Raw genomic sequence first — 18,535 nt, 5'->3', positions numbered from 1 at the left:
CAATTTACTACATACGATCATTATACAACTTCTTCATTTTATCCCCTTTTTGCCCTCTGGTGACATTTTCTATGCACTAGTTTTAAGGTCAATGTGCCAATGACAGTTCAATGACTTTAGACAATGCACAATGGTCCATAAAAACGTTTTCTTCGTGTGTGTGCGTAGCGCCATTTCTGTTGTTCGTCCACACCTGTGTCATGCGTTTGTACCGTGTAACGTAAGGAGCAATGTTTACCCTACAACTACCAGTTTCACTGCGTTTCACACTGGCAGAACCTACAAACTGAGTCGCTCTCTCTGGCGTTTTATTCCTATCCCTGTCGTACGTTCCACTGTTTTTCTTGGCCTCCATCCAATATCATGTGTTGGCGCGCTTTCCGATGTTCCAGTCCCCCGCAAGTAGCATACTGTCTTTCACACCGGTTGACTCCACAAACTGAACGGCTATCTTACCAAGGATATTATACCTATCCTTTTCGATACTGGTTTTACATTGCATTGCTTCATGTGTCTTCTCGTTCATGTGAGATTTGGGATTTCTTCTCTGTTGATAACAAACGCGTGCGAAGGCGGCGTCGAAAGAAAGTACGCGTGAGGATTATTCCATTATTAACCTAGGATATTGATATAAAATGGTAAGTTTTGGTTGGGTTGGTTTTAGGAGTCATTCGCGTATGGCACCCTAACAGCCGCTTGGAAGAGCAGTTATGAAGTGCAGTGAAAAGTGTGTGTGTGTGTGTGTGCATGAGGTATCTATGATGCGGTTCTTTTGATAAATAAAACACACATTATTTTTGATGTACTAGCAAATGTGTATGAAATTAAATAAAAATTGTTGTACGGTACGTTTCTATTCACATCTGAACAGTTGTGATGGAAGCGTAGCCGTTGTGCGAGAGCGCTACCATCACCGCTGACGCGAGGGAGCGAACATTGGAGGAAACGAGCATCGGAAACCCGATCGCCCCCTGCATCGTTGCTTCCTCCTTTTTTTCACACCCCTTCTATGGGTTCGAGTAGTTGGGGCATCCATCCTGAGCAGAGCCATACCGGCTAGAGGAGGACGAGAGAAGGCTACTCGCGTCGAGCAAGGCCAGACGATGATATTCCCGGCTGAAAATAAAGAGAGCCACCCGTTCTGAGCAGAGCAAACCCGACTTAAGATACGAACAAGAAAAGACCACCAGCCTTTTGGACGAGTGCAACCATAAAAGAGGCATAAAAAACAAAAACAAAAAAAAACAAAAAAAAAGAGTTAGAAACTCAATTAAGCCCACTAAAAAACTTAAAAAAGGGATAGAACCGACCGGCTCGGAAAAAAAATCACAAAACAAATTCGAAAAGAAAGAAAAACAAAAGAGACGGCTCAAATAAAAAATGGAACCAATAGTACAAAAACAAGTTGAAGAAAAAAGAATAATAATCAGGAACATAAAACAAATTACAATATTCAATGCCTCGAAAAAGGCTCGATAAAGTGCGGCCGTTCCAGCAGAAGCAGTGAGGTGAAAGAGCAAGTTCTGGCGGCAGTAGTTAAATAAAGTGGAACTGTTCCAGCGCCAGCAGTGAATTAAACTACAACCGTTCCAGTAGCAACAGCAGCAGTAACAATGTTTGCAGCAAAAGTTGTGCAGCAACAGTGGCAGTACCAACGGCCGAATAACCTAAGCAGCGAAAGCGGCAGTAGTAGCAACATCAGCAGAAGTAACAAAAACGCAGCCGAGAACTAGCGAAACCATGAAGTATACCGTGAGTAAAATGCAGAAAACCAATACATTTAGAAACTAGTGAAATTTATAGATTGCTCCAAAGACCGTAAAAAGAGTACAGCTGCTGCAAGTACCCATGCATTTCGTGCGAGTGCTTTAAATGGTATGTAAATGTACATCTAAAGAACAAAGTGCCCGCGTAAAACGTGGGAAATAAGTGGATAAGAATGAGGTTTCAGGCATGGAATAAGTGAATAGAGAGAAAAAAGCACGCTTATGCTCTCCAAAATCGTAATTGGGACTAGTGATGGGTTTTCTGGAACCGTTGGTGGGACGACTCTAATCAGGTTCCAGGTAGCGTGACTCCGGTTCCGATTCTGAAGAGAAAGAACCACCAGCTCCGACAAGAACTTTACGGACCGAACCGTACGAACCATCCGGAATCGTAAGAATCATTTGGAATAATTCATAATCGTCGGAATCGTTGGGAACCATCGGAAGACGGGAATCATTGGAACCATCAGAATCATCAGCATCTTCTGGGAGTGTCGGAATCATAGTCAGCACGTAGCCATAGATACCAACAGACTACGACTCCGCTCTAGCATTTTTGAGGTTTATGTACATACTTCTTAAACAGAGAGGCAGTTAGATTCGGGTTCTAGTAATGCTTGGAGTCAACGCTATTGGGGCTGATGATGATAGTTACGATTGTATTTATCGACGGGCTAACGGTTCTTAAAAAAAGGACTCAACTGGGTCAAAATAGATGGTAATGTTCTGCCATTTCTGTAAACAATTTCAAACAGCTTAATGAACCGTGACTGTTCCCATATATTTTGTTAAGTACGAAGAGTGCTACACGCAAATGAACTTTAAGTCTTTTTGTCACTTTAAGTCGATTCCGGTGGTTCTAGAAGGATCCGATCGTTCCAGCTTATTCCGGACGATTCCGACGGTTTCGGACGATTTCGACGATTTTGAACGATTCCAGACGAATTTCCATGGATCCGAACGGTTCCGGACGATTCCAGGTGGTTCCGTAGATTCTGGACGAATCCGATAGTTCCGGACGTTTCTGGGCGACTACAAGCGCTGGTGGTTCCGGACGTTCCGACGATTCTAATAGCACTTACTCGGACGGTTGTAATAGCACTCCGGAGTCAGCTCGGGTTTTTTGACGATTTTACCCATCTCCAAATCACTCACTCTTCCAGCATGACATGCATGAATTCTGGGCTCAACTCTACCCAACGCTACCGTACAGATGTTAACGCAAACATTTACATATTCACACCACTCGCTAATACAAACACACCCACACACACCGAAAAGTTCTGTACCATTTTCCTCTGAGTCGAAACCAGCTGCGCAAAATGAACCGTGATTCACAACACACACCATATATGATCACACACCGGAATTTTGCAGCTGTAAAGAAGTGAGCACTCGCACAGATATTCCACCTAATCATGCTTAACAACCGAAATCTTCCGTTTCACACCTTTATATTGTGGTATACTAACATGTGTTGAATACGTGCATATTAGTATAGGTAGGTAAGGTTAAGAGGATTGCATGAAATAAAGATCAGTTTGAACTGAACCGCCAAACAAGTCACATCTGCATCAGCATCTCACAAAGTAATGGACCTGTTTAGAGTTTCCGTTTGACACGGCGTGAGAAGTATAAATTTGACGGTCACATGCTGTTCAATGTGTATAACTTTAGATTAGATGAGAAAAATAAACATTCAGCTTCCGACATTTTTGAAGGCTTCATGAGTAAAAAATCGATGATTTGTACTCATATTTTATGTAAGAATGCTTCAAAGAATTCTCCTAACGAAACAAGCCAGTTTAATATATCGTTCACTTCTCCCGGTAGCCTCACTGTAACGGAATGCTTTGTTTCGCTAAGTGCTGGTAGCTGCCAATACAGGTGTTGTTGCAGGTTTTGTAGTTTCATATTTCTTATTTCTCATTTATTGATTTAAATTCAACGTGTAAGAAATTCAATGTTATTTGTGATCGATATGACCAAAATCTGTAGGGCGCACCCTGAAGCGTTACCGCGCAATACATGTTCACACGCATAACAAATTCTTTTGATATTTTACATACCGCAAAGACCGTATACAATTTAAAAACGCGGAACACAGCAGAATTGGCTCATAACGATCACAAACTACATTGAATTCGTTGCACTTAACAGATCGCACTAGCGAGCATTACAGCATAGTAACAACCATAGGATCATTAACGTCCCAGGGGGACACAGTTGATTTAGCAGTACAGTCACCTGACTACTCTCGATCAAAAATTGATCACAATCCGGCAGTGATGATTCTACGCCCAAACGCATCTACAACAAATGGAAAGCGATGGAAAGAGCGACTTGGAATCTCTAGCTGAATGCAAGACCAATCGTTGTGTACCTTCAGCCACCTTCACTGATGCTTACGATGCTATTAAAGCAGCATGTGTTTATGTGTTTTCCACTCTTTCTAGATTACTTTGACTTAGTAGGTTATTCAGTTAGCTATCGTCAGTTGGATAGCCAGGTCTGTATGGGATGTTTTACATCGCCTGTCGTGTAAAACCGGCGCTCCTATTAAATACATCTCCGGTCCGCCCCGGTGAAGGAAACCTCTTTCATTTTATATCCCAGAGGATGGAAATCATTATCCAAATGGCATAAAACATTGCAGTGCATCTTGACATATCTCAAAATATGAAGCTGGGAAACTATTTTCATCGTTAGAAACATCTTTAGAATTCGATATTTCATACACAATTTTACCTTTTTGTGATTTACATCAAATGTTATGCAAAACATACTCTTACAAAACGTAACATTGCATCGTAAAATAAAGCAATATCGAATCATTTAAATTGCCGTGTTGACATTTTTGTTGCTCTCTTTATCTACTTGATTTTACCTTTGCACAATACAACACATACATCAAAATCGGAGCAAATTCTCAATTGATTTCGAAAATTACAGTTAAAAAAATAATTTGCGCATGAAATTTCATACGGTGAAGTTTAATAGGTGAGGTGAAACAGACCGCTGTTAAAGAAATAGGAAAGCTATGCGATGAACTTACTTTAGACATTGGACGAAGTCGTTACATCGCGTATCGAGCGGGCGAAGTGCATAGATCCACTTGAAACAACAATCATTCCAAAAGGTGTGCATTATATTGCAAACTGTTCTGAGTAAACGTGCTGTGCAAACTACAGTTTCTGGGAATATACAGAACGCAGCAAAAGTTTAAGGAAATTTCTGGAATTTTTCGTTTTTTTTGCTGTTCTAGCGAAAAGCTTGTACAGTTAACGAGAAAAAAGATGAGGATTTCATTTACTCAACTGCAAAAGGAAACCAACTGGAAACACTGAAAACGGTTTCATCGGAATAAACTTCAGCCTAAAAACATTAGGCAAATTTTGTTGTGCTGGTTTTGCCTTTGCATGACACTGAAGCTAGTCAAATGAGCACTTAGCGAGAAAAACACACCACCTTGATTACTCAGGTGCTGTATGAACGGTCGTTTGCTGTACGAGAAAATGTGTTATACTTTGAAATGATTTGGTTCGAAAACGCGCATTTTCAGTTAACTGTATCATGAAATTGAATGAAACAAATTAATTGGAACTGATATTCAGCATAAATTGAGTTTCAGATTTATCTATTAATTGTTTATATAAATCAAATTTGTTTCGCAACCGTAACTCTGATTTTAACTTCTAAAATTTCTATGAGTCTCAAAATCCAATGAAAAAACACCAGCGAATTTATAAAAAAAAAAGGATTCTCATAAGAGTAGTGAGAAACCATTGGTGAGGTTTGTCTTCCAAACGCGATGATAATTCACTCCAAAATTAATAAGAAATAAAAATTCACTCCAAAATAATTAATAATTCAGTCCCGCGTTTAACAGTCTTCTATAACACAGCGTGTCATCATAGAATAAAATATGTTGCATCATCCGCGCTGTGCTAATTAGTCCAACATGATATCTTCTGTATTGGCGTATCAACAGTGGCGTAACTAGCGTAAGGTTATTTCTTTCAAAGTTTTGTGAATGGTTTTGTAGATGCAGACTGGCGACATGAGCATGAAGAGCGTCGATCAAACTCCAAGCTCAGTAGCGATTCGAGTAGTTGTTCGTTTTTTCCTTGCCGAATATCAACTTACCGTTTCATCCTCTCCGCCGAAGTCTTCTGTTGCTTCACCCTATAAGAACGCGATATTTTTATGCTTTATCGGTGTCCTATGTTCTTGCTGTTCTTTCCCTTCCATCAGTTATAGCTTTGAATGTCCCTCCCCTCCGCCTATGTGTACGTAAACTTTTCTTTTACATCCCATCCATCACCAACAGCGACCCAGCAAAAAATCCTAACTTACCGAACCGATAGGTGAACAATCTTTCGAAGTCGTCCACAATTACACCTACCTACCTGTATCGGTCTTTTTACAGTCTGAGAAAACATCTACTCATAACACCTGTCCCGACGAACGAAGCTGGGACTGTATAGAACTCATATAGTTCCAGTACTCACATGCGCCTCTGAGACATGGACTTTGGCTAAAACCGATGAATCCCTCTTAGTCGCGTTCGAGAGGAAAATGCTCAAAAGGCTTTTTGGCCTCGTATGTGTGGAAGGACAATGGAAAAGCTACAACGATGAGCTGTATGAGCTGTACGGCGAACTTACTGTCGTACAGCGGATTAGACTCGCCAGGCTACGGTGGGCTGGTCACGTCGTGAGAATGACACCGAACGACCCCGGATCGTAAAGTTCTTTTAGATCATCCACATGCAAAGAGGAGGCGTCATAGGCCCAAATTGAGATGGAGTGATGGCGTTGATGCGTCCGCCAGAAAGGCCGGGAGAATGAATTGGCTGACGACGGTGCTCGACCGTGAGCGGTTAAGAGGACTTCTGCAGAAAACCCATTCGAACAAACCATTCGGCACATGGTTCAATAGTGCTTATTAACAACGTTTTATTATTTTTTTTTGTGACCTTCGCTGTATCTTCCGTTAATCAATTTAGATTGCACTATTACAGGCGATATCGCTAACCGCGTATCGAATAGAATATTCACTTATAAGGGATCATTCAATTATTATGTAACGCAAAATTGTCAATTTTCGATCCCCTTCCTCCCTATTCTAACAAAACGTAACACGCAAACTCGTCTATTAATTACGTAAAATTTCGTCAAAATCACATTAAACACAGATTTAAGGGATCTAAAAAAATGCCGATTGGATGATAAAGTAATTTTAGTGACCATTTCCATTTCTGTCAATTAACACTCAAAGAAACATCAAAAATTTAAAGTGTCAATGAAAAATTGCAATTTGATGGGAAAAAAATTGTTCAGAGAATGATAGTCCGAGCACTATATGATATTGAATAATGAACTGACGTATGATAGAAACTGAAGCTATTTGAGGTAGCGCAATTCTTGGATGTATCACAAGGTAATGTACTTACAATTCTGAATAATATTTGGGATATATACCAATTGATTCAAAAATTGAAGCAGCTTTTGCTGAAACGCAAGAGGTTTCTGAGACTGCTTAGAGCTCTTCAAGCTCAAGATTTGTTTTATGAATCAATTATGCTTGTTATGTGACAATGGATGTGAACAGCATCCACCACTACACACCTGAATCCAAAACCATGATCTGAGTGCACATCAGAAAGTATCAACGGGTGGGTATCTGAAGATAACGAGAATCTTAAACTTTTAACAACAACAAGTAGATAGATAACATGGGTTTTGGGTTTCCCTTAAATAAGTTAATTTTTCATACATAAACAATGACGCGGAAATCTAAGATTCATGTTATTACATATTGTATGTTGTCGTAACAAAATGTTAAAGCCACCTCCTCTCCCCTTTCTATCACTGTTACGTATTCTTTGGCTGAGCCCTAACAGCAATCACACAAAGAAGGGTCTCTACACTGCATGTGTGTGCCAATGTCGAGTTCACAAACTGTGGAGAATTGTTTACTGTATCTGGCTTACCACGAGATTCCGCAGAAACGTAGGACAATTTTGTTATGTATGCGCAATAAGAGTTTTAGTGGAAGAAAACTGAATAAAACATTTTTATGATGAATATTATTTAAAAAAAGGATGTTATACGAAGAATTAAAATTAATTAGTGCTGAAAACGATTTAAAGAACTTCATAGAACTGCAGACTTCATATCAATTCACACTTGAAAGGTGATAGTAGAATCTATTACCTATATGTATATATATATTTTATTCAACAAGTACGGCCAGGTCATATTGCTTACAACTAAAGGTAGCTTAATCTAAGATATAATTCACAATCGTTTGAAGACATTTCCTTCTCCAAACAGTGAAAGGTCACTTTATCCCGCGTGTAGTCGGCCGTGTTGCTGCGTAATATTCCGTCCTTTTTCTTGCGAGAGGCTGGATCGTCGTTTGGGTTTTGTCACCTTTCTTCTGCCATTTTGACTTCAGAGGACCTATTACGTATTACAAACAAAATTGTCTGAATAAATGCTTTTGAAACCAAAAGGAACACAAATTGCTATTATGATATCATGTTCATGATGTCATGAGTCGTCAAATTTTAGGTTTTGTTGTATTGAGACAAAACAAACAAGACAAGACAAGACGAAATTTTAAAACTTTATACCATGCAATTGAAGATATTGTTTTGTCTTGTAAAGGAATTTGGTATTTTTGTCATTCCCAGAGGGAAAATAGAAAAGGCACCGTATGGAGCGGGTAAATGCACACCTTCGGGGGTTTGCTCTGATTATGGCCGTGAATTTATTTCCCATATGTCTCTTACGGAATTATTTCAAATACTGCGATCGAAACGCTGTTGGGTGGAGTCCAATGTTTTTGCTGTTGTACGCAGAACGGATGAGCTTGACAGTGCATCAGGTTATCTTATGTGATCGATCTAAAAGAACTTGACGGCCTGGGTCGTCCGATGTCATTCTCATGACGTAACCTGTCCACCGGAGCCTGGCGAGTCTAATTCGCTGTACGACAGTAAGTTCGCCGTACAGCTCATACAGCTCATCGTTGTAGCGGCTCCTCCATTGTCCTTCCACTCATACGAGGCCAAAAAGCCTTTTGAGCATCTTCCTCTCGAACGCGGCTAAGAGGGTTTCGTCAGTTTTGGACAAAGTCCATGTCTCAGAAGCTTACGTGAGTACTGGAAATAAAACGTACCTACTAAAGCACAAGAATGGCCTTCTCGATATCCAAATTACTTTGGCATCAGAAAATAGTTTTTTGGTTAAGTATTCTACAAGTCGTTATACTAGTACAAGTTTCTGGATCTTTTCCAGAATATTTAGTAACCTTATGAGACGATACTCTTCCGTATCAGTCCTAGATATTCTAGGAATCGGAATAACAATGGATTTCTTCCATATTAGACCCGTGTTAGAAACTGTGTTGAACGATTCGTTAATAATGTCAAGTAGTTCGATACCCATATTATCAAAGCAATTTTAAATTACCCAATAAATGTCGTTAATAATACCAGTTGCTTTATTGAGGTGTAGTCTTATGAACTGAAAATGAAAATGAGAGAAATCCTGCCCATTGGTTCAATTTATTTGCCCAATCATCGAATTTTCAAAAGTAATATGGGTGTTGCTGAGATCCGCGGCAATCTCTTCGTTGGTGCTGCTTGGTGGGACATGCACTTATGACGTAACGCTGACGTAACACTTCTTAAATTCTACTGATATATGCCCAAGTGATTGTTCAAGATTGTAGAACATTGCCTTTTGATACATCTAAACGAGCTCCTACACAGTTAGCGATTATCACTACCTTACTAACACTGCTGCAGCTCTGGTTACTCGTTCTTGCTGCTGCTGCTTCTAGGTTATCGTCCTATGTTGCCGCTACTGCTGCCCCGCTTGATTCGTATTTCGCCTACGGTGTTGTCGTCGTCGTCTTGGCGTCGGTGTGGCAGTCCGGACAGCTTCCCATGCTGCGGCTGGCACACATTTCCGTTGCAAGGTTGTCCAAGCGGGTGTGGCTTTGCTGCTGCATCTCGTGTTGTGCTCGGACGCACCGTGGACAATGGAACATTAAGTGGTCGACATTTTCCACGTCATATTAACACACCGAGCAGTTTGCCTATTAAGGACCTGAGTTAGATAGAGATCTATCTCTCCGTGTTTGCGGCCAACCTATGATATGATGTCCGGGATCAGCCTCCTCGTCCTCATATCTGGCGAACTCTGCTGCTCTGCACCGGCTGCCCACTGTTGCTGCCAGCGCTCCATGGTCTCCTCGTGTTTCCGCCTCCGTATGTCTGGTGCTGGACCTCCCCTCGCTATATTTTCGTCGTGGCTACGGATGTTTTTCTCTAGGAGGAGGACGAGTGGGATGGTACTTGCAACCACGCAGGTGGCGTCGAAAGAGACCGTTTGGAATGCGCTGGCTACTCGAAGCAGTCTTGTGCGGTGCGTCCTCTGGACCGTGGTGCAATGGATATTCCACTGAAAAAGCTTTCCTCCCCACGCTAGTGCGGCGTAGCGAACAATGCTATTCCAGACGTTTACCAGGGGTCTCCTTCTGCTGGTTTTTGGACCACTCTGGTTCGGCATAAAGACGGTCAAGGCATTCTTGACACGAGATGCCTTGCTGCAATCTTGCTCCAGATGCCGGCCGTTGTGTCGTTTGCGGCAAAGCGCCGGCATCAAGGTACTTGTGCGTTTCCGAGGAATCAATCGTGTCCCCCCCCCCCCCCCCCCCCCCGCTCGTTGTTGGCCTATCTGTGGGCTATGATGGGTGCAGAAGATCCTGTAGCCGGTCTTTTGATAGGCCAGCAGCATACCCACTCCACCTATCCAACGCTCGATTGATTCCAAATTCCTCGTAGCAAGGGCGCTGATGTCCTGTGTGTCTGTCCCAAGAAGGGTGAACGTCACGTCTTCAGCAAACCGATCGTCGTCCCCCTCGGGCAGCAGGCAATCTCGGCATCTTCGCGTCGCAGGCGGTTATCATGGTCTGTGCCAGTTCGTCAGCCAAGGTGGTGTGATTGTGGATATCCAGCGCAGCTATGATTTCAACGAAGAGGTCCTTGTTGAAAAACCGGGTCGCCCATCTACGTTCCGCTGCTTGCGCTCTGCACCAGGTTGTGCTGTGCCGTCGTCCGGTCGACCGTGAACTTGAAAGTGTTGTGGTCTTTCGGATTTTCGTTACAGACTCGCCAGTTATTGTCGATGGAGCTGCGACCGCTGTTCCTATTCCAAGTTGGTTGGTTACCCCGATTCAACAGGACCAGCCCGAGCGATGCTGCAGCGTCCATCACGACCGCTCCCCTGTGCACCCGTTCTCCATCGTTGTTTCTGCGTTCCATGCCTTATGCTCCTAACGAGGCGTTCACCGCCGATCACGGTGTCCCGGTTCCGCGGAATCACCGACGCAATTTCTGTTGATTTGCGCCGGAAATCCTTTACGGACGAATCGGGTGCCCCTTGAGGTATGTACACGGAGCAGTAAACGATGCCTAGCATCTCGAAAACGACGAAACAATCCCGTCAGTTCTCGATGATGCGTTGGATAGGGTACTTTCCACTCGATACTGCTGCCACTTTGCCCGTCGGATCCGCGACCCAGTTGCCGTAGTTCTCGGGATTCCGGTACGGGTCCGAGATCAACACTATGTCGCAGTCTTCCGACCGGGCCGTTTGCAGCAGCATGTCCTGGGCCAACAGGCTGTGGTTAGGATTCTGCTACAGAACTTTAACCATCGCAAGGTCGGCTGATTACCCCTTCTACTACTTGGCGGCATCCGGGGCCTTGCCGACGTGGAATTTCCGCTCCTTACTGCATGGACCTGAGTGAATGGGCTTTGTACAACGTAGGCATCTGCTGGACCGATCCTTGCCATGGCAGTGGCTAGCGATGTAGCCAAACACGTAGCATTGGTACCGTTGACATCATTTCACCATTTCATCTTCTCATTATTGAGCGTCCAGCAACGTCTGAGCCCGATATCGATGAGTGCTTTTTTGCAGTTGCGTCACAACCGCCTCCGGGCATCTGAAGAATGCGACCAAGGTACCGTAGTTTGACTTGATGGTCGTGACCTGGTCTGCATACAACGTGACTCTCAGGGCATTCGCCTTGCCGTGGAGAACCGTTTACACCTTTCTTCACATATCCAGCGTCTCGGTGTGCGTTTTGCAGGACAATTCAAAGAGAAGGTTCCCTTGGAAGTTCATCCTGACCCGCTCCACCACCTGCCTGTTGTCGCCTTCCACTGTCCCACCACTGTAGCTCAGGGAGACAGTGACGTCGTGGGATGCGGAGGAGACAACAATTTTTCCATGTAGGAAGACTCGGCTCACTCCCCACCATTTCCCATCGGCCCCGCCTCACCAATTCCCCAACGAGGTCCGAGGGCTCACATTTTACCGCAATTGGCAGTGGTTCGGTAAAGTCTTTCTGCGTCGTGGCGTCTTGTTTTCCCAACTCGTGTTTGTCTGATTATCCGTCGATCCCTGTCAGCACAGCTATGGCCGAGCCGATGACGGCGAAGCCCTTAGTCTTCTGACCGTCCCGCACGAAATCAGTCAACATTGAGCATGCCCGCTCCTACGGATTCACAGCGCTGCTGCCATCGGGACACTACACCGGGGAGGTCTCTATGCTGCATCCGACCGACGATGTAGCGGACAGCACACTCCTCCATGACCGGCTGCAGCGTCGACCGCCTTGCCGGGTCGTTCCAACTTTCGAAATTCTTTTCGATGGTGTGGTAGCATCCGCTACTGGAGGGGCTGTTAAACTATATTAATGACGAGGAACCTCGTGTCATTCGCCTAGTAAACTGGACCACTTGTCTGGCTGCCATCTTCGGACAAACAGATAGCCGTTGGATGGTCCTCCGCTTTAATGTCAGTATCCTTTCGGGAACGCGGCCAATAATAGTCAGGATTTCGCGGTATTTCCGGTCATTATGGGCATTGTGGAAGGCGAAGGAGCCTGTAGGTCGAAAAGAAAATGAAAGAAAGGAGAAAAAGAAGATGCAGAAGAAAAGGAGGAAAAGAAACAAAAGAAAGAAACTGAACCCTGAAATTGGTTCAGGATTGAATTGGAAGTGATTGGATGAAAAGAAGAGTAAGAAGTAGAAGAAGGATGAAGAAGAAGAAGAAAGAGGATTAAACTTAACCTCGAAAAGAACGAAGAGTGTAATATCCTATTGGAAGAGGAAAGAGACCCCCACTCCCCGTAACTCCCCTTATTATATCAAAACGTAACACTGTAAGCAACCCCCTCTATTGAATACGTAACATTTCGTTGATCCCCCACTTGTTTAAAAAAAATCATGATTTTTTCTTCTTAAGTAATCTAACCGGAGAGGCCCGGTGGCATGATGGTAGCGGCACCGGTCTTCACACGAACGGACCGGACCCAAATCCCATCCGGACCAATCGCCCGTACGCCCGCGCTGACTATTCAGCTACGGGGAATTAAAGTCACAGAAGGCCAGAAATGGCAGGCATAGACCTCTTGAGGTTGTTGTTGCCGAAAAAGAAGAAGAAGAAATTTATTCAATTACATCGTATTTCGACGAATGGAAAACGAAACTTGCGCTAATTTTACTAATCAACAAACTGATTGGTTTAATCAATGCATTTGAAATTGCTTTAGAAACTCATTCAATCTATAAAGTCTCGATACTGCTCTTTGTACACATTGTTTGTTTTCAGTCAGACAATTTTTGTTTTTCAAATGTCTCGAGTTCGAAGGATGGCTGAAGGCTGAATGATCAATTTGCCCTTGGTATTCATATTTTGTATCAGACACATTAATCATCACTTATTTCACTAACCCTTTATCGGATAATACTCAGATTCAAAAGTTATACAAAATGACGTTTTTTTAATTCCATTTGGTGTCAATGTAATTTTAGTAATTTTATTTCTGTCATTGACCACGCAATGGAAAATCAGAAAATTCGAGTGTCAATTGTTTTTTGTTTAAAAAAAAACACGATAAAAGACTCGATCATTATCGTGAAATTCGGCACCATTAAAATCATCTATTTTAGCTTTTAAAGTCAACCATTCAAACACGATCATTCAAGCAGCGATCGTGATAATACCACACGTTCTAGTTGTCGATAATCAATCATAGCTCCGGGAATGAGCGTTCGAACACTAAATTAAATTGAATGATGAACAGATGAATCATGACATCTGAAGTTTTCAGAGATAGCTGATGTATCAAAAGGCAATGTTTTTACAATTTTGAACAATCATTTGGGCATATAACAGTAGATTTGAAGAAGTGTGCCGCATTTGGATTCTGATAGTGTTTAGATCTCTTCAAGCACAAACTGGATTCTCCTGAATTCAAAACTCCACTTCTAAAGGACATCAGAAAGTAGCTAAAGGCGTTTACTAGCCCCGTAATTAATGGATGACCTCTTCAATTATGAAATAGCATGAGATGCTTTGTCTTTATCACTTAAAAAACTCGGTTGGAATATCATTCTGGGACGCAGTGTTGTTTGATACACGGTTGGAGTAAAGACTTTTTCGAATTGCGCAGTATTTTTTTTTTATTTTGGCAAAAGCTCACAAAATTGAAACAACATTTTCATTTTTACAATGCACGCATAGCTGCTGCGGTTTTGCATAAAAACAGCTCCAAGACTGTCTATTGAAACTTCATTACGACACTGGTTTCGAATCATCAGCAGGCAAGTGGTTAGCGATCAAACGAGCAAACGTAACCGTCCACTCCAAAATCGCAAGTCACATCGTTCCACATATAGCTCTTACTAACTTGTATGATCACACAATTTTCCGCGCCGCCATTGTTACTAGGTTCTCCAGTAGCAAAATTTTTATAAACAGCATATTTATTTATGGGGAACCATAAGAAGTGTCCTTCATAGCCGAAATCCATGGCACCGATCCAATAATAATTGGTAGTGGTTCCGGCTACGGCTTTTACAGCATCAACTGCTCGGTTATGTTCTGCTTCCGACTCGATAACAGCCAACTTGCCTCCCATTTGACGACAAGCTTGGTCCGATTGGAAGAAGTTTATTGCTCGCCGATATGCTATATAGTTTCTGACACCTGTTAAAGGACAAATTGTAAGGAAATATCGGTGCTTAGTTATACACGTAACAAAACGGCTTTGTAGTATCCTGACCATGTGCTTCCATCGCGTACAACGCCAAACACAGAACTAAACACAAGCTTTTGAACGCCATTGTATCCACTCTAGCTTCAGTAGTGCCTTGTAAAACGAACTGCTAAAGAACCCAACTATCAGGTCGACTTTTATACCCTAACTCAGATGTTGACTCAAGTGTTCCTTCCGGTGCCGCCTAGCTATAAAACGGAGAGGTCCCTTCATGGTGCATCGTACTTTGCGGATAGAGATTAACCGTGTCACCACAGGATGAAGGCTTGTTTGGTCGCTTTAGTTATCGTCGGGCTTGTGGCCGTGGGTCTTCCCACAACACAGGCGCTTCGGTACACTGCTTTCACTAATACTGGAAACTTCTACGAAGCCTTGCATACGTGTGTAATAAAGGGAGGATATTTAGCAGCGATCGAGACACCAACCCAGAACACGTTGGTGGTTGCGGCAATTAAGAAGTCTGGCGGTACTGGCACATTCTGGACGTCGGGCACGGACTTTGGCATGGAGGGAGCTTGGTTGTGGCAGTCGAGGTACAGGCCAGTCGGAGCCATCGGCGGATATACCAACTTCGAAACTGGAAGGCCACTCTACAGTACCACTACCAACGAAAACTGTATCTCAATTACCACCGCTGGAGTGTGGAAAGATGTGGACTGTGGCAGCAAATTACCCTACGTGTGCGAATTCACATACTGATCTCCGTTTTGTTAAACGTGTGGTTGGAAGTTAAAATGATATGAAGCAATCAAATAAAAGCGTACACCGCATTCCATGTATTTTGTACTTACTTTTAATAATTCCATATGCTCTATGCTTCAAGGTGTCCTACTCCAATCTTAAAGAATCGATAAAGCACTGTTATAATGTTACAAGTTACAAGTTGCAAGGAATGTAGGACATTTGCTACAGTGAACCATGATCCACCCTGTTGTGTTTCAATTGTACATAAGGAGAATCAAACCGAGCCAACGATCCAGTCCTGCTACACGTATGGTCTGGGAGCAATTCTCCACATTACCACATGTCTTCAAAATGGGTAGCTGCTTATTGTTTTTCGTTAGAACTGCCAGTGAGTTTCGACTCATTCCACCACGTACCCAGATAGTAACTGATGGGGTTATTGCTAACAAATAACAGATTGCCAGCCGTACAATGGGAAAAGAAGACATTAGATCCAACATTGCCAGTCGTTTAACCTCATTTACAGTTTGTAGCGTTACGGTAACGCTTAACACACTTTACGTTTACACACTTGCATATGTAAACTTTAAATGTTCATTCGCCTTCAAAGTAGTAATTGAATTTTCTACTTGACTGGTATATTGAAACTAGCTTCTGAGTACGTGATCCAAACTTAAATTTGTGGTTTTGTAAGACTTTAAATATTCCTTTTTAGAGAAATGGTTAAATGCCTAATTGGTAAACTATTGTCTTACAAACTCTACTAACGACTTGATTATCATGTGTACAAATACATAATGTATTTTGCTGGTTGGCCTTTTACACAGCTTGTAAATTAGATGTGATGGTTTAGTGATTGTGTATGATAACTTTCTTATCACCTTTATGCATGTATTTGTAAGTTTTCGCATTAATAGTTCTCTTTCTAAATATTTCGTGTTCCACATTCCAATCCATTTCCCACAATCTTCGCTTTAATAAGTGAAAAATGTTCTATAAAATGGTTATAAGCACAGTAGTAAAACTGAAAAACAAACACATTTTTCGTTCGTTCGCCTGAGGTTTACCCAGATGCTTTAGACTTTAGTGGTGTATGTAGAACCGTACAACAAAGTTGATCGATAATCGATCGATGATTAGATAACGTGCTGCGTAGGTATATCCGATAGTTGATGAGCGGATCAGATTAATTAAGCATTTCTGCTCGTAATATCTTCCGAGCGTCTAATGTGAAATATAAAATGACGTAATAAAAATCTTACACGCTGTCTTGATTTGTGGAGTAGAAAATTAGACGGTGCGCACCACGTGGTCGAGCAACCGGTTGCATAGATTCAGGCATTACCATTGTGGAAGGGTCGAAGCGTTATTTATCGATTCCTCCCCAGCCAGCAAACAATTTGTCGAAATTTTAAGCGTTGTTCGAACTTTTTTGATCGAAATAAACGTTGTTAGGTTCTGCGCGAGGTTGGTCAGAACTAATCAGAACGGTTGGTTCTAGTAGGTCTATGGTACGAAAAGATCGAATGCACAGATATTAAAAATATAAAAAATAAAAATAAAATATTACATTTTATGCATAAATAAATATTACTACAACAAGAGCACACAAAAATATCATCATAACCAGAGAGCTATATGCGTATGGCACATATTGGAGAGATGATAAATTCGTCCTAAAACGGAAACCATATTATAAGAACTAGAAATACAAATCTCATTGTCCTCACAAATAACACTTACACTTACTCTCCTTACTTACTTACTGTCATAAAATAACCAATATAAATATAATAAACCACAAAGCTCAAACAACAAGCATAGCATAAGTCACCAGAGGAAATAAACACTAAAACAAATGCCAAACAATCATGGAAAGTGGTAGCAATCTTAAACAACAAATACACAACGATGAAACAAAAAAAGGAAATTTTAAAAATTAAATGTAAACCAGCCCAAAAAGCATAAATTGAAGATTGTTACAAACACGAATTTAATAAAAGATAAGATAAGATACCGTGGTAATAAGTAAAGTCGAATAAAGGGCAGTTTAAAAATCAAAACTAACGTCTGCACCAGTCTCACGAACTAGTCATCACATACAGTATGTATAAACGCAAAAGCTTAAATGAAGAAACTTTAGATAAAATTATAGAACACATGAACAAAATGTGGAACAATAAAAGAATCAACAAAATATTAAAAACACACAAAAATCAAAGCAATACCAAACCAAACAAAGATGAAAACAATGTGAAAAATTTAATTAAATTAAATGGTCTTAAATTCAAAGAAAGCCAAAAATTGGAACCTCTGGACCTCCTAAGTTTGTTGTGCCAATAAAAAAGATTAGGATAGGTATGAAACGAAGAACAGATAGAACTGAACCGAAATCGCGTCACATCTACATCAGTATCACAGTATACGCATCTGGTTAGACTTATCGTTTGACAAGGCATGAGAAATTTAAATTTAACAAATACTACATAGTGTGCATACTATTTCATTTTGTTTTGGTTTCATTGAACGGAGATCTTATCCTAACTATGGGGTAGATCATCCCAAAAGTTAGAAAGCTTAAGCTTTAAGCCTGTATCAGCCAAATAATTCAGGTACCGGGCTGTATCATTCTGTACAGATTCCTAAAGGACATAGCATTTTGACATAAAAAATGACACAAGGGATCATTTTTGTAAACTTCAATTTGAGGAAAATCGATTTAAGTTTAGTAATTTAATTTTAATTTCAATGCAATGAAATAATATACAAGTCTGATTATTAAAATAATCTTTTTTTAGTTGTTTTCGCTAAAAAAAATTTGTTTACCTTTTTCGCACTCGGGAAACATGGCCTAACCTGGCTCAGACCAGCTAGCAAAATTCTTTGTTTTGACATTTGTCGAGTTTGGGTTTTGGGTACTTGGGTACTTTCATTGA

At 41.6% G+C, this 18,535-nt stretch overlaps 1 protein-coding gene and 1 pseudogene across 1 annotated transcript; both read right to left on the bottom strand.

Annotated features, from left to right (window-relative positions):
* Positions 1 to 10,679: 10,679 nt before the first annotated feature.
* LOC128718419 (uncharacterized) lies at positions 10,680 to 11,449 on the bottom strand (annotated as a pseudogene).
* A 3,019-nt stretch (positions 11,450 to 14,468) lies between these two features.
* LOC128718418 (pulmonary surfactant-associated protein D-like) lies at positions 14,469 to 14,982 on the bottom strand. The gene is made up of 2 exons (XM_053812044.1): positions 14,922 to 14,982; positions 14,469 to 14,845 (listed from the first exon to the last, which is right to left on the bottom strand). The coding sequence occupies exons 1-2, from the start codon at positions 14,980 to 14,982 to the stop codon at positions 14,469 to 14,471; spliced, it is 438 nt and encodes a 145-aa protein (XP_053668019.1).
* Positions 14,983 to 18,535: the final 3,553 nt, after the last annotated feature.

The sequence above is a fragment of the Anopheles marshallii genome, chromosome 2 (genome assembly GCF_943734725.1).
Source record: "Anopheles marshallii chromosome 2, idAnoMarsDA_429_01, whole genome shotgun sequence".
NCBI classification, from domain to species: domain Eukaryota; kingdom Metazoa; phylum Arthropoda; class Insecta; order Diptera; family Culicidae; genus Anopheles; species Anopheles marshallii.
Note: the sequence above shows the minus strand (reverse complement) of the source record. Positions and strands in the feature narration are given on the sequence as shown.

What these genes read in the sequence shown, in the direction of transcription:
- LOC128718418 (XM_053812044.1), bottom strand. Translation starts at nt 14,982, where the DNA reads ATGGCGTTCAAAAGCTTGTGTTTAGTTCTGTGTTTGGCGTTGTACGCG. An exon ending in GTACGCGATGGAAGCACATG is followed by an intron (nt 14,846 to 14,921) that starts GTCAGGATACTA and finishes GTCCTTTAACAG; the next exon opens with GTGTCAGAAACTATATAGCA.